Source organism: Falco biarmicus, chromosome 1 (assembly GCF_023638135.1).
Source record: "Falco biarmicus isolate bFalBia1 chromosome 1, bFalBia1.pri, whole genome shotgun sequence".
NCBI classification, from domain to species: Eukaryota; Metazoa; Chordata; class Aves; order Falconiformes; family Falconidae; genus Falco; species Falco biarmicus.
In genome coordinates, this window is record NC_079288.1 from 23,383,664 (window position 1) to 23,399,664 (window position 16,001).

General features: G+C 49.4%; 1 protein-coding gene across 10 annotated transcripts in view; it reads left to right on the top strand.

Moving 5' to 3' along the window:
* The window catches only part of CLIP2 (CAP-Gly domain containing linker protein 2), a 101,057-nt gene extending 88,236 nt beyond the window's left edge, over positions 1–12,821 (top strand). For 6 of the 10 annotated variants that reach the window (XM_056337978.1, XM_056337897.1, XM_056337717.1 and 3 more), the window contains 6 exons: positions 251–308; positions 2,356–2,439; positions 2,869–3,025; positions 3,524–3,683; positions 4,268–4,453; positions 4,902–7,871. In XM_056337978.1, coding sequence (XP_056193953.1) covers positions 251–308; positions 2,356–2,439; positions 2,869–3,025; positions 3,524–3,683; positions 4,268–4,453; positions 4,902–5,078 — 822 coding nt within the window. In that variant the 3' untranslated portion in view covers positions 5,079–7,871. The other 4 variants (XM_056338144.1, XM_056338297.1, XM_056338380.1 and 1 more) reach the window with 2 other exon arrangements.
* The last annotated feature ends 3,180 nt before the right edge of the window (positions 12,822–16,001 follow it).

The following is a 16,001-nucleotide window of genomic DNA, read 5'->3' on the forward strand; positions in this document are numbered from 1 at the left end:
AATCTCACCGTTGTGCTCAGTGCCTGTTGTGTGCAGGTGCTCTCCGATGGTACCAGTTAGCTTTCAGCAGTACCCAGCTGTAGAAGTGACTCTTCAAAAGCTTTTGTTTCCTTCTCAGGAAGGACGTAAAACGTGGTAACCAGAGTACTGGATACACTTCTGGTTTGGATGGGCTTTTGTGGTTGTTAACTTTGCTTTGAATCTTTGGGTAAAGGGCTGGTTTACATCTCATATTTTACATTTATTTCAGATGATTGAAACTAATGATATTTCAGAAGAAAAGATAAAGATGAAGCAGACTATGGAAGGTATGGAATTTTCTTGGGTTTTTTCTTGGAACACCCTGTTCTAGTGACTTGGGTGCCTTCCCTTTCTCTGACTTTCTGCTCTTGCAGCGATGGCTGTGTGGAAGGGGCTTAGGAAACTTTCAGATTTTGCTGGATGGCATTTGTTGTCTGGGTTTTTTTTCATCTTCTAATGTGGCTGAGCATATGCAAGGGTGGATGTTTTCACCTGTGTTACACACTATCCCCATGTAGATGGTGAAGGTTGGAGCCAGGTCTGGGGAGATGGGCACAATTCCATCCCATCACTGGTTTTTACAGCAGGTGAAATCCAGACATTAAATGTAATTTGTTCATAGGAGAGGACTGCTAATGGTAGATATTAATGGCTTAAAATAATGGGGGTTACTTTTATTAATTAAGCTTACTATAAATCAAATCCATCCTTTTAACAAAGCATAAAATTTGTGCACTCAGAAATTTTGTGTAAAGTAGCTTTGGGATTGAACTGCACTCAGCCTTCTTGACAAAGAGGGTGAGCAGTAACCCCTGGGCTGAGCAACAGCAGAGCTGGCAAGGCTGGAGCTGGATGGCCCAGGTAGTCTCTGTTAGGGGCAATGTCCTACCACATTGCTGTGCGTGGCATGTGCTTTTGGGGTCTGTGAAAGATTTGGGGCTGTTGCAAGACACCCAAGGTGCTTCCAGATGACATCTTCCCTTGCTCATTCCCAGGAGGGTCATATTTCTTCATTTTTCCTTAGGGTTGGGGTGTTTTTTAGCAGAAAACATTATCAGTGTAGATCACAAAGGTGATCTCTAAAGAACTAACTTGTCACTTCTCTTTTCAAGTGCCATTTGGCTTATGACAGCATATCTTTTTCTCAGTTATTTGCTTCTGAGGAGTCTGTTCTCTGCAAAGCCCTTGTTAAAGTCCACCTGAGGATGCAGCAAACTAAACGGAGGTTACTGGGGATTTTACTGGCTTAAACTTCAGTTAATAGAAATTTTGTTTAGTTTGAGTGTCTGTCCAGCTGTTTGTGGATCCAGACATAAGTGTTTTGTCCATTTCTATCTGCCCTCAATGCTAGCTAGGCAATGTCAGTTGACCTCGTCACTGTCTTCACAGATACAAGATTACATATATGCTATACCAAATTGTATGCCGATTGGCAGGTATTCTTGCCTAGTGAGGGCAGAGTAACTAGGTTCAGCAGCCACTGCTCTTAAAATGACCACTCAGTCCATGTGTGTGTTGTTTCCACACTGAATAAGCCATATGTAGATGTACTAAACCCAACAGTTTGGACTTGAGCCACAAAAGCATCATACTTCACGTCCACAGCTCTGAGTGTGGAAACGCATCACTTCCAGAAAATGTTTTTAAAAACTGTCTCTGCCTCCCAATGTAGGAGGTAACACAAAGAAATAGAATCGTAGGATCATTTAGGTTAGAAAAGACCTTTAAGATCATTGAGTCCAAGTATTAACCTAAGACTACAAAGTCCACCACTAAAGCAGGTCCTTAAGCACCACCTTACATTTCTTCTAATACCTCCAAAGATGGTGGCTTAACCATTTCCTTGGGCAGCCTGTTCCAGTGCTTGATAACCCTTTCAGTTATCAGGCAATTCAGTTATCAGATGAGATTTTTCCTGATATCCAGTCTAAAGCTTCCCTAGTGCAACTTGAGGCCATTTCCTTTTGTCCTATTACTTGTTACCTGGGAAAAGAGATCAACACCTACCTCACTAATCATGCTGAAAGTTCCTTTCTATATTTCTATTAACATTTTATTCTGTCTTCTTTACCCACCGCTTCCTTGCGGCTGCTTTCTGAAGCCTGGCTGATATGGCTTCCCAGCTGCATATCCTGTCTCCTAATGCCTGGATGGTGGGGAGGTGCAGTGAGAAACACCTACTGTCTGTCTCCTGTTGTTTCTCTGCCATTGTGGGGTGCCACCACCATGCCCCTGTCACACCCTGACCTGTGCCATACACTCTATACCTTCCTGATTTGCACAAAACATTTTCCGAGCTTCTCATCTTTTTCTTGTCTTTTCATTCTCCCACAGACCTCCAAGACAAGCTGAGTAAAAGAGACAAAGAGGTGTCATCACTCGTGTCCCAGACTGAAACTCTAAGGGCCCAAGTAAGTGGTAAGTTTCCGTAATCCAATGCTGGTAGGAACCAGGTGTTTCCCTGCTCGTCCTCTGTACTGGTGGTGAACAAGGGCCCAGGTGCTGAAATGGTCTGGTGTAAAATGTGACACTGCCTGTCTTTTAATGGATATTGTTGGTAAAATTCATTCAGGGGTTTCAGTCTCTTTTCAGGAGTTGAACACAAACACTGCAGAAGATATTTGTACCCTAGGAATATTTGGACTCATTGAATGTCAAAAGCTGAAAGAGGCAGAAGTAAATTGAGATGGGCATGTTGTTTCAGAGAGATCCCCTTAAACAGGGCTAGATTCAGAGCTAACCAGGTCTGTTCTGTTAGGAGTGGGAACTGGGGAAAGGCAAAAAGCAGAAATGTAAGTAAAGGACTAAGTGACCTTTCTTCCCCCCTGTATCCTCTGCCTCTCATAGCTTTGGAAAATAAATGCAAAATGGCAGAAAAGAAGGCTGATTTGGTGTTAAAAGAAAAGAAGAGGCTGGAAGGTGAACTGGAAGCCTTGAGCAAGAAAACACACGATGCTTCAGGGCAACTGGTCCTGATTAGCCAGGAGCTACTCAAGAAGGAAAGGTCAGTCTGAAGGACGGAGCTGGAGGCAGGGGACTCTGTGTCTGTTCATTCAGGGTGCTGTAACTTACCACCAAAAGAAATCTAGAGGGTGAATTGTTGAAGTCCAGCCCCCAGCTTTCCCGTTCTTTAGAGATACTCATGTGGGCATTTGGTTAAAATTGGGCTGTGAATTATCAAAGGGACTGCCCTTTCACTGCTTGCCAGGAGCTACAAGACAGCTCAGTGCTATGTAGGTGCTGAATGAAGTCATTGACAAGCTAGCCAAGCTGGCTGCTGCCCTGCGCTGAAATACGGTGCCCTGTGCAGGTCCCAGGCTCCTTAAAGCTGGCACAGTGGGGAGGGCAGGAGGTCTGAAGGCCCCAAACTGGTGAGAGTTGGGTGAGGTTTGCTCGCTGGCCTTTCTTTGGATCTGTAGCAAAGGTGGGAGGGAGCACAGCAGGAGTCCAGTGGTGTGTGGGCTCTGGAAATGTCTTCACCTTTTCACGCTGCTATTTCCAGGAGCCTGAATGAATTGAGGGCGTTGCTACTGGAGGCCAACCGGCACTCGCCTGGGCCAGAGCGGGACCTTAGCCGGGAAGTGCACAAAGCTGAGTGGCGGATGAAAGAACAGAAGCTCAAAGATGACATCAAGGGGCTTCGAGAGAAGCTGGTTGTGCTGGTGAGGGCACTAAAACACCTCCTGGCTGTGGGTTGGAGGGCTCTGAGCTGCTCGTGGGAGGGCCTAGCCCTTCACTCTTGCTCCAAGTCTTCTTGCTTTCTTTGGGGCTGCTGAGCATCTGATGGGAACTTTCTTGATGGCACCTGTGAGCTGTGGCCTGTCTTAGTGGTGCCTCATTAAAGAGCAAAAATGTCCAGGTGTCCTTGTCCAATGTTTTTCTGTTCCCACAGCTTTTAGATCCATGGCTAAATAGGGCTAAAATTAGTGGGAGAAACTGAAGGTCAGTCAGCTACCCCACATTGGTTTACACATTCTCTCATCTAGGAATTAGCAATGTCCTCTAATTCCTGTGTACTTCGGTGTCCTCCAGTGGTTGAAATGTGAATAATTTATTTGAGCTCTGCTGGGAACAAATTGGAGCTGCTGCTGGCTGTACTTGATACGATTGCCTTCAGAGTTGTGCTCTGACCCCATCTACTGTTGAAATCAAAACACAGTTACATGAGTTACTGTGGATTTCTACTTAGTTTCTGTAGTTACCCGTTTTAATCTAACATGCTTCTATTTTCCCTTTGCTGCATAAGGACAAGGAAAAATCAGTTACGGATCAGCGGCGATATTCCCTGATTGATCCCTCATCAGAGTCAGAAGTGATCCGGCTGCAGCATCGGCTTGTCAGCACGGAGGATGTGCTGCGCAATGCGCTGGAGCAGGGCCACCAGATGGAAAAGCTCATGGAAGCAATGAGGCTGTCTTCTGAGAAAACACAGGTACAGCATCAGCAGTCACTTCTTGGGTCACTCAGCCCTCGGTGATCAACTGTCTTGAGCAATCTCCTCCGATCTTGCCCTGTGCCGTCGGGAGGTGATGCAGTCAGCTGGCTCCCTTCCTTTCTGCTAGAAACAGCCTGGCAAGACTTTGTTCTGTCAAATGGAGCTTTAAACTAAGAAAAGCCATGCTAGTTGGTAATTACAGATCCTTCTGTGCTTCGCAAGAATGGTGGCTAAATGTGGTGTTTTGGGGAAGGTTGCAGTGTGAACAACTGTTCTTTACGTGTACAATGATGTGTAGCCACGTATCCTTGTGGTACAAGCCCTTTATAATATGAAAGCTGAGGGTTTCTGCCATCCCTGTTCTTCAAAAGGTTTATTTCCTTGCAGTCTATAAGCAGAAACTTTGGAGGTGACCCTGGGAAAACGTTTTCCCTTTCTCTTACAGAGATGTCTCCAGGAGCTGGTATCTGATCTGGGTTTGCTGATGGACCATGATTGTTCCTATTCCAGTTATTGTCTTCTCTTCCCAACTTCCTTTGCTCTTGCTTTGTTTCTTCTGACAAAAGCAAAACTGCTTCTGTTGTTTGCCTTGTATCTTTGTGAAATTGAAGGCTACAAATAACTTGACTCTCCACATTTTGTTTTTTCCATCTCTGTGGTGTCTAGAGAGGTATCACAGGAGGACTGATTCCTCCTGTGAAGTGCCCTGCCCCTTGCGCCAAGCTTTGTGCTTCGTGTCCTTTATTGCCCTTCTAGCTTGTGTTGCCTCTCGTGTCTGCAACCAGGTCATGGCTTTGAGAGCCCGGGTGCACCAGTGCTCCTCTCATACTTGCTCATTTAAATTCTTAGCTGAAAAACATCTTTCTCTTGCAGTAACGAGCTACCATTCAGAGTCAAGCAGAGACCTTAGGATAGTACAGAACAAGCCACTAGACACGGAGAACGGGCAGAGAGCTTGCTTTCCCTGATGCAAGTGTAGATATGTTGTGGTAGATAATCTGGGGGGTATCAAGTCTTCTCGTCCCATCACGCTGTCTTCTGCACAGTCTGCAGGTACACCGAATGGCTGTTTGCATTGCAGCAGTACTTGCAGGAGGCAGTATAGAGGAGGGTGCATGGTAAAAACTGCAGCCTTGAAAGCTCTGCTCGCTCAGCTGAGCATCTGTATGTTGCAGACAAGTCTTTTTGTATCCCGCAGTGCAGCAGCAGCAGCCGTCTGCCAGCTCCAGGCAGGACAGCTGTAGTCATGATGACAAGTTTGTGGCAGTCCAAGATGTGCTATAATCCTGTCAGTACCTCCAGAGTGACTTTAGCTTCTGCTGTAATTGCTGCGTGTCAAAATGCATCATGACAACCTCATCTGTTGGAAGCTATGGGAGGGGTGGGGAAAGTTATTCTGTTTGCTTTAATGCTAAGTCCCTTGAGAACAGGAAATCTTCCCCTTCGCATTCCTGTCTCCAGAGGTGGTGCAGGTGGTGATTATTCCTTCCCCAACTGTAGAAAATAACTAATCTTATATAAAGTGAGTCGGAATGGATCATATGAGGTCAGCTAATCTGTCCCTGGTATTACTTTGATACCTTCATGCTTAAGAAATCTTAGAGATACGACAAGATAGCATTATGCCTTCAACGACAAACCATGGTACTAAGAGACAGAGGATTATTGCAGGAAGCCAGGCTTCAAACTTCTATTGATGTCAGATTGCTAAAGTGCCTAGTTACAAGGAAGTCTGGATCAAAGCTCCCTAGTTGTGGTATGATATCTGTTCTTCCTTCCCCTCGTGAAAGGGAGTTGTTAACTAGGGGCTTTCGGGCTGAGCCAAAGGACATTGCTGGCCTAAAGACATTCTGGTGCGATAGTTAGGGAATTGATGATTCTTCCCTACAAGCCGCATTTCCACTGTAACCCATTCTGCACTACCTTCTGACCCCCCATCTCCTCTCTGAGAGCAGCAGCTGTTGCCCAGGGATCTGCCTTGGCATCTCTCTCCCTTTGTCTGTAAAGCCTTCACTCTGCAGAATGCTCAGGAAGGAAATCTCTAATTACCACAAGCTGCTGCTGCTTTCCCTTCCCCGGCTTCATCAGCCACCACACTCTGCAGTCCTTGATGTGCATGGCTGGCCCTGCTGTTAAACAAGGAGGTGCAGGAGCTGGGGGAGCATAATGGCACTGTGTCTTCATCTCATTGTCGAGTAATTGCTGCCATGCTGTTTCCATGCCTGCAGCTGCGAAGTATTTGTCCTGTAATAGAGGAAGAGGATCTTTGCCTTCTCCATGTCTTGGGAGACCCTGATCCTGCAGCTTTACCAGAAATGACAAGGGTTTTGGCACTCAAGCCTTTTGCTGGAAAATTTGTAGCGATTGCTCCAGGAGCGTTTTTATTTTAATTTCAAGCGAATAGCACCACTTTGTTCGTTATAATGACCACGTACTGAGACCAAATTTCAAACCTAATTCCTGGTATCTGGTAGCTGCTTAGTGCACAGATTGGATGTGCTGCGGCCAGGGTAGGATATGTTGCCTTGTGCAAGGCCTGAATCACCCGTGGTAGTGGGTGCAGACCCAAAGGTGAGTCACTACAGCAGCACTCTTACCGTCCGCGCAGGTACCGCTACCTGGCAAAGAGTTCAGGCTCTCAAAGCAGAGCTCTGTTTGAATCTCTGCCTGTCTTTCCTGCCCAGACTAAACCTCTGTACTAGGGTTGGTGATGCACCTTTCTGGTGATGGTAAGAATGGAAGCTGGGTAGCTGGGACTCCTCTGATGATGGGGTTTAAACCTTGCAGTCTTGTCTCCCCATAATGTCTGGTTTTGCTGTCATCTGCAACTCGCCAAAATCTGATTACCAAGACCCAAGCAACTGACATCTGGCACGCTGTGACTTTAGGCTGCAGGTTTCTTCTGCTTGTGCTGGTTGTACTGTCATTTTGAATCTGAAGGGCTCCGTGTTATCCCTGCTAAAGAAACATTATAAATGTTTAAAAGTTCTTAAGTTTTCTAAAGATAGAACCGCCTATCCTGGCTGCCAGACTTATCCCCAGAGATGGGAAATGAGGAATGGCAAATGTCCTTTTCCTTGCTGGGATGTGCACTGTGCTGTGTTTTGCAGCTAACGCTGCCCCTGGCTTGTTTATTGGGATTTAAGAGTCAGAAGTGAAGAGCGGGTCCGTGTCCATAAGAAACTTGGGGGATATTTTATAGCTGGGAAAGACACAATCTGGCATGTGGGGTTTGGGCCAGGGCACAGAGGGCAGGAAGCTTCTTGCCAGAAGCGGGGTGGGATTTCTGCATTCTCCTTTCCTTGTGTGGAGTGGGCTGCTAGGGAAGGAGACTGCAGTCTTGGCAGATTTCAGCACTTGTAGGCAAAACCACTAGGCTCTGTGTCCCTCTTGAGTAAGTATTGTCCGTTCTCCATTGCAGACTGTTGGAAATTCTGGTTCTGCTAACGGGATTCACCAGCAGGAGAAATCCCACAAGCAAGAGGTAAGTTACAAGCTGAACGCTGTTTAAAAACAGTGATTGCTTTCTGTGATTTCTTGCCTGCTGTGCTGGGGATAGCTCAGGGCTGGAAGCAGTTCTGCCAGCAAAGCTTGACTCCGTCATTCCCACAGCAAAGCAAGGGGCTTTGTGCCCAGTTCCCCAGTGTGGGGGGATCCTCCCCTTACCATTAAAACCGCTTGAAGCCAGCAGGAAGGTGCTAGTGAGATACACACTGAGGTGCTAATGGGTGCTTGCTCTGGGAGAAGCAGCGGGAAAGGGGCTTCCCCTCAGTCTCCTGTGTCGGTGCCTGTATCACTTTTCTCCCAGCAGTCTCAGCTAGAACCTGCTTGGTCTCAGATCTCTTCTGTCCCCTTTACTTGGGTGGCATTTGTAGCACAGACTGTCCTGCTCTCCCATGGTTTTCATCATGTAGGGCAAGACCCGTAGCCTCAGACTTCATCTCCTTGCAGGCAGGATGGCCGGCCTGAGGAAGAGGCAGATCTGGGCAGATCAATAGGTCAGGACATAGCAGGCCTGGTGGCATTCTTCTCTGTGCCTCTGTTTCTTCTTCTGTAGAAAGACCTCTGTGCTTGCCCTCATTTTGCCTCACAAGGTCTGTTTTCTTCCAGGAAAAGCTCTGATAGAGAAGAGGTGAAGAGGATCATTTCACGCCAGTATCAGCTCCTTGTGCACAGTCAGGAAAAACGATACCACATCTGGCTTTAGCACCTCCAAAAGACCAGACACAGTATTTTCACCTTAAAGCAGGACAATGTTTATAATATACTAACGGATGTAATCAGGACAATCCTGGAGTCCAGTTTTCCAAGACAGCCATTGTTCCAGGAGGGAGCAGAAAGATCTCTTTGGGTTTGGTTTCTTACTTGTATTGGTTTTGACTGTGGAATCTGTATTGCTTGAGCTGCCCTTGTCCCACCAGCTGACGTGGTCTGGGTAACAGCTGCCCCAAACAGTGGCCAAAGTGTCAGCGAGTCCCAGTAACCCCGCAGGAGCTGCCAAGGGATTTGCTTGTGGTGTTCAGCTCCAAAGTGCGTGCCCAGAGGCTGCACGCTTCCCACATGGTCTGTCCCTTCCACCCACCCTGCTGTCCCGAAGACCTGCGCAAGCGAGTGAAACCTGCTGGGCTGACTGTTCGTGCTGGCATGCGTGGGCTGAAAAAAGGCAGGGTGTGGGGACACGTTTCCCTTCTCGCCTTGTAGAAGACATTGCTGTTCTAGAGCACAGAACCTGCACTTGTATCATAGCATGTTGTGGGAAGTAATCTGATTGCAGAGGGGTATTTATTTCGTTTCTCACCCACTGCTGTTTGGGGAAAGAGCTGTGGTGGCTCTGAGTTTGAGGACAGACACACCTTGCTCAGGTGTGGTTGGCCTTTCTTGCTGCAGAGAGGTCGCTGAGCAGGCCTGCCGATGCCCTGGGCCACGGCCAGGCTGCCCGGCCTGCTGCCCCTCACCCAGGTCTGGTTTATTGGGTCTTTTTTGAGCACAGGACAGCGCAGACAGCTAGATCTCAGCATCGCTGGCCTGAGAGCTCTGTGCTGGCTGCAGTCAGTGTAGGGCAGATGCCTTGAGGAGATGGTTCCCTCCTTGCCTGTTTAACAGCTAATCGGGGATTACCTGGCCATTCTCTGGAGCCGCCTTTGGCTCTTCAGTATGGTGCCTGTCCCCTGCCACCAGGAATGGAGGAGGTTAAGATGCTGCTGTAAGCATTCATGCAGTAGTGGCTGGCTGTATTTGATGGGTACAGCAATCCTCTGTGCGTGACCTGAGTACAAGCATTTGGAGCAGAAGGAATTCAAGACTGGAGCACATGCAGCTCTTGTGTCTGTACACAGCAGTGCAGGCCCAGGCAAGGGTCTTATTCCTCCTTCTGAAGGCTTTCCTCTTCTCTTGAACTTTGCCCCACAGCTCCCAAGGGACAGTAGGGTGGAGGAAGGGGATAATATGCTCTTAAAGGGGTGTGAGAGTCCAGTTCAGGTTCACTGTTCACTATCACAGCAATATTTTTACCAGGCTTCCTCTAGTTTGTACCCAGCTCCTCCAGTCTTCAGAAGCTCTTTGTTATGATGGGGCACCTATGAAAGAGAACAAGACAGAAGAGACCACTGAGGGAGGAGATCTGAGCCATACCACAGGCAGATGAACGTCACAGTGTGTCAGCTTTGTTGCTTTTTGCCCTGATTTCCTACAAAGTTGTGTTGCTACTTCTTAGTGGGTTGCCAGACTCCTGCTTCCTTGAAGGATGGGCAGGCAGAAGCAACCTGGGAAAGACTTGGGCTCCGTGGCTCCAATTCTGCCGTAAGGAGGATGCTGATGGACCTGGGCCTGTGATACAACACTGGGCCCTGCTCACTTGCTGCAGAGTTGGTGATCTGCCTCCATTCCGAGGGAAGGTGAGAAGGGAAGGCGACTTCAGGGGAGCGAAGCAGGTCAGAAAACACAGCTTAAATCTGGGGCACGGCAGGGGCAGGCAGAGCTTGGGATTGAATTGGCTGGAAATAATTCAAGTGGGATCCCATCCTGCCTTGTAGAAGTGCTTCAGCTCTTACTAATCACCAGGAAGATTGCCGCATCTATACCTAGCTCTGGTGGGACTTTCCCAGGGAATCGTAGTGGTAGACTCCAAAATCCTCCTGGTTGGCTTATTCGTCTCTTTGGTGATTTAGGAAAATCCCAGAATCAGTGTCCATTGTTACAGCCTGCAACTGTGTACACATCGCTGGGAGCTGCTGGTTTTAAGGATTTAGGGCTGTTGTTTCCCAAAGTGCTCCTGTTGGCTGGATGGTCTCTGAAGTCATGCCTGCAGCTCCTGCTCCTTTAGTAGGGGTCGTCTTCCAGTGTCACCTGTTCCCAAGCCCAGGGCTGCCCGGGCGCCTGCAGGTGGGAGAGTCCATTCTGGTTTGTAACTTATTTTCCCTGATGATTCTTCTAGTGACTGGTGACCAGCTGCCTTCATCTGCAGAGGAAAAATACCTGCCTTTTCCACCTCCCCTGATGAACCTTTGGCTTGGCACAGGGTAGGATTCCTCAGGAGTGGTTATGGGGACCATGTATATGGTTCCTTCAATCAGACCCAAAGTTGTCAGGGTGCAGTGGTTTGGGGTGGAGGAGTCTCTGGCTCCTGGCTCCTTCCAGGGACCATCCCCTGTGAGCAGCTCAGACCTGTGGTCTTCCCAGTCAGCTCAGGTGACAATGCAGAACAGCAGCCGATGCGTCAGAGCAGGTTTGAAGTTAGTGCTGATGGTCATCTTTGGCTGTAAATAGCTGTGCTGGTCCCTAAGGATCAGCCAGGAGCTGATGGCACTTCTTGGCTTTCTGTGGAGGCTGTGTGGTCTTCGTGTTGCGGGGCTGTACCAAAAGGGGCAGCAAGGCAAAGCCAGGTCCCCTGTGTCCCCACCGCTGTTGGTGTGCAGGTCCGTGGGAGCTGCTCCCCAAACAGGACCAACAGTGTCAACAGGACGTGCTATCACGTGTGTCATCTGGGTTTCAGCTCAACGCTGTATGCAGTGGCCAGGAGGCGTTTGGACACCAACTGTGTCCTCCCTCTCTGAAATTGGCACAGGCTTCCCAAGGGCACTTCCCACTGCCTGCCCTTCTGAGGTTGTACGGGACCAAACTAGGGACAAACTTGGAAAGGACAAGGAGGAGATTCCCCAGCCCCTCTATTTATTTGTAAGTTTTAAGTGCTATTTTTGCCTATGTGGTGGTGTATAAAGTATTTCACGATATTTGGTCTTACTGGCTTGGTTCTTGGGGGGAGATTTTCCAAGGGCATTGGAGCACTGATGCACCCATCTCCTGTTGTCGGTCAGGGGCTGGTTCCTGTTTGTGCCTTCTCTTCCCCTTCGGCTTCAGCCTTGCTTTTATCTCGATCCCCGGGAGCTGGTACAGGGGGGGCTGTGTTCTGCCCAGCCCCTCTCCCAGCTTGTGCGTGCCATGCTGCTTTTGCATCTGGAGCTGAGCCCTGAGCATCACGCTTCGGAGCAGGGTGCAGGGCGGGGAGCAGGAGATCCCACTGCTGGATCCCTCGGCACCAAGGGAAGGACCAGCACCCCTGTTGTGAGACTGGCCCTCCCGGCCAGCTGTGTTATCCCAACGGTTAGTGATGCTTTTCTGCTGAAAGCTGAGACGTTATCCAGTGAAGAAAGTCTTTGAAATGGAGACTGCTCCATGTTCAGCGAGTTCTTCTCTAACCCTCTAGACCAAAGGGACAGGAATCGGTGTTGATTTGGTGATTTCAGCTTTATCCCTCCTACAGCAGCCAGAGAGCTGGAGCAAGGGGCAGCGTGGTGCCGGTGCCGGACCAAACGACAGCTGCCACGTTGCCAGCCAAGGCTTTCCAGCTCTTGCCTACCCCCAGCACCAGCGGTTCCTCTGGCTTGCCAGTACCAAATGCATGAGGGTTTCATTAAAACAAAACGATGCAAAGTAACACTGTAAAAGTCTTAACAGAAATTCCAGTACTCCGTTGTTCGGCAGCTTTAGCAGCTCAGCACTATCTCGTAGGGAGTTATTAATACACTAAGATCCTATAGGCCTCATGTAAGTTACCAGAATAAAGATGATACTAGATGTATAAATGGATGATAACCTTTTACCCGTACAGTATGTATTACAATTTTGTAGCTTAGTCATTTTTTGGCTATCAGATTTTGTTAGTATGATATAAAAAAAAAAAAAAAAAAAGGTTTGACTGCTAATGTCTATTTTGTTATTTGATTCATTTTATTTCTTCCTCTGTACAAAAGCTGTACAAATCTCAGTCTGTGTAACTACTACAGATATGTATTCATGTACCATCCACCCCTGTCCTGGCTTGCTGGTGTGGTGAGCTCGTTACTAAACAATAAACTCTGTGGCTGAAGTCGGGCACCCCGGGGCTGCTGGGGGCGTGTTAAGGGTGTTTTGCAGTGCACGAGCCATGATGAGATGGCAACGGCTGGGGGGCAAGGGGGGGCTTTCCCTTCACAGCTCAAATATGGGGCTTTGGCAAGTCCCCCCATGCCCTGATCCCCAGCAGTGACCTGGAGCCATAAGCGCTTGGGCCCTGCCAAGAGCAGGGTTTGCAAACAGCCGATGAGGTGCCCGGGGAGCTGGCACATGGTCTTTACTTTTCTGCACCCCTGTGCTGGAGGTGACAGCCTGACCAGACACCCACTCCTGGGGCAGCTCCCCCGGCTCGCTGCTGTCAGGTACCTCCCAGGCTGCGGGGGGGTGGTGCTATTCATTAATCCATGATGATTTTCCCTCTTAGTCTCCCCAGTCCCTCCTTTGGTGCATCCAGAACGCCCCCAGTGTCACAGCGTGTGCGCCAGACCCCTCTCCCCTCGCTTTGAGACTGGCACCCACTCGTTTGAGTGATGTCACCTTAATTTTACAGGTGCAGAGACAGCAGCTGGGTCACCCTCATCCCTTCCAGCTGACCCAGTGCAGCCCTTCAGAGCCCAGGGAAATGGCCATCGCTGCAGATCAGTCCCGGGGGAGAGCTGTGCTTGGTGCCTGCCCCATGTGTGGGTCTGGGTAAGCCACGCTGCCCCCCAGCCTCCTGCCCCTCTTCCCCTGTGTTCCCACCACACGTGCCTGTACAGATGCTCTGAGCACCGTGGGGTTATGGTGTCCCCCATGGAGCAGGACTGGGGGAATTTGCTCCAGGGCTGGGTGCTCCTTCCATGGCACAGCATCTCTTCATGGGGAATTGCCCTGACTGCCCATGGCCCAGCACAGCAGCACCCCATACAGCCGCGAAACATCCATCTCTCCTGCCGTGTTTTAATGCTCCCCTGGGCTGTAGATCCTTTACGGAAAGGCAGAGCTTTCCCAGTGTTGCCATCTGTCTTAAGATACAGGAAAAAAACTGAGATGCTTTTTTTTTTTTCCTTGCTACCTGGCTTCTTGTTTTCCTAGGCTTAACGTTCTCCATTACTGGGATTACCTGAAAGCTTTTAACTCTTTCTGAATAGCTGGTGAGGTTTGCAGGTGACGGGTTGGTTCCAGAGTGAGGTCCCAAGAAAATTACAGGTGATTGATAAGAACAGTGTGAAAACTGGCCGTGCAGCCATCCTGCGGAGCTGTAACGTGGTCCGTGCTAGCCTGCTGATTTATTTTTCCAAAGTGTGTAAGTTGCTGTCAAAAACAAGTAACTTGAGACTTTCTGTATCCCCCTCTGCTCCTTGGCCCTGTGCATTCCAGGGTCTCAGGGTCTCCCATCGTAGCTGGGTCCCTGAGTCACCCCGTCCTCCAGTGGCTGGAGGGAGAATAATTTATTTGAGCTTTGCTTGTGAAACCTATGGACACGGGAAGGTCCATTGGGACTCAGCCCAGCATCGGTGCTGGGCAGGGAGCTGATGAAGTCATTACTTTCCCTGCCCTTCACTTCCAAAGGTGCTGCTGCTCGCTCACGTCGGGTCCCAAGATGCTGCTGGTGGGCAGCGCCGGAGACTGGGATCTTCTCCCAGCCACACAGCTCTGGCGTGGGGGGCTGGGCAGTGGCTCCCGTGTGCGATCCCGCTGGCATGGCTCGGCCCTGGCCCTGGCCAGCTGCTTCAAGGAGGTTTGTGACCCTCTGCTCCACTGGTCCCGGCTCTGCAGCCCGAGGGGGAGGACCACTCCAGTGGCATGTCGAGCTGTCGTCCCCCCCCCAAGCAAGTCCCCTTTTGCAGCCAACGCTCCCTGAGGGAGATGTACATGGGAAAAATGGGTTTGGGGGACAAGAGGCTTTATCCAGCCAAAGCGAGTTTTCCATCAAAGATGCTCTTCCCAGGGGCTGGGCTGCCCAGGGAGGAGGCAAAGGCCATGAGCACTGCATCCCTGCTCAGGGTGGGTGACTCCAGCTCCATTTTTTGTTTAGTTCTATTATATAATTCATTAATGTCCACATTTGCAATCGAGTGCCCAAGCCCTGGTATCTCAGAGCGATAACACTGTAGCGCATGCCTTTGTTTGCAGACATCCCATTTCAGTGCTGTTATTTGTATGGTGAGGATTAATAAAACATGAAGTTTAAAGATGCCTAAATCACAGTGGGGGAGCAGGTAATCTCTGCCAACAATAATATTTGTACTTTATTTTCATCCTAGCATCCAGCCAAGGAGCGGAGCCTGGGCACTGCTGCATGCAGATGGACAGGGTGAGGGTGGCACAGGCATCCCTGCCTCCTCCTTGGCATCACGGGTGGCTCGGAAGAGGTGACGGGTAGAACATTCTTCGTCATCCGTGCTAGGGACCTCATCCCCCTGGGATGCTTGGCTCGTGCCAGGAGCTGGATGGGTGCTTTAGGGATGTGTTTAATCCAGCGGCGGGACATGAAATTGTCTGTGCCCCCACAGAGACCCGAGGTGACATCTCTGCATGGATGTGGCCACCCTGCTCTAACCTCACATCCTGTGGCCACCCGTGGTCCATGCTCCCACAGGATCTGCCGCCCAAGGGCACGTCCCTCTGGGATGTCCCCTCCGGATGGGGTGGATGTACCTGGACTCTGCTCGGTGCTGGGAGCCCTGTGGGCCACCAAAGGTGCAACTGTGCTTTGGAGGGGCTGCCCATGTCCCCTCCCCCCTGCAGCCCCAGTGCCAGCGAGCCTGGCTCGAAGGGGCATCCCAGCCCAGCAGCCCCAGGGCTGAAATCGGGGCCGGGAACGTGCTGCTTCCCTGGCAAAGCTGTTTCCTCCCCATCTCTTTGCTGCCTAACAAGTGTCCTTGTCAAAATGGCTAATTTCCTTCCAGAACAAAAAGTCACCTGAATACATTTGGAAGCTGTATTGCACTATCAGGGTAATCAGAATTTAATTTGATGCAGTCAAAGCTCTAAAAAGATGTTATCAAGGGGAACATCAAAGCTGGATTCCTGTGCTTGGAAATGCAACTGGAATGCTTAGTCCAGATTTCTCATTTTATCGGAGACTTTCAAAATATCAGTCTAAATAACAAAAAATGAATATTAAGAGTATTTGCAAATTAACGTCTTTTGTAGCTGAACAAAGGCCTACTTCTTTGGCATGTCTGGGACAGTCTCTTATTAAATCCCACTAATTATACAATTTTGTTGT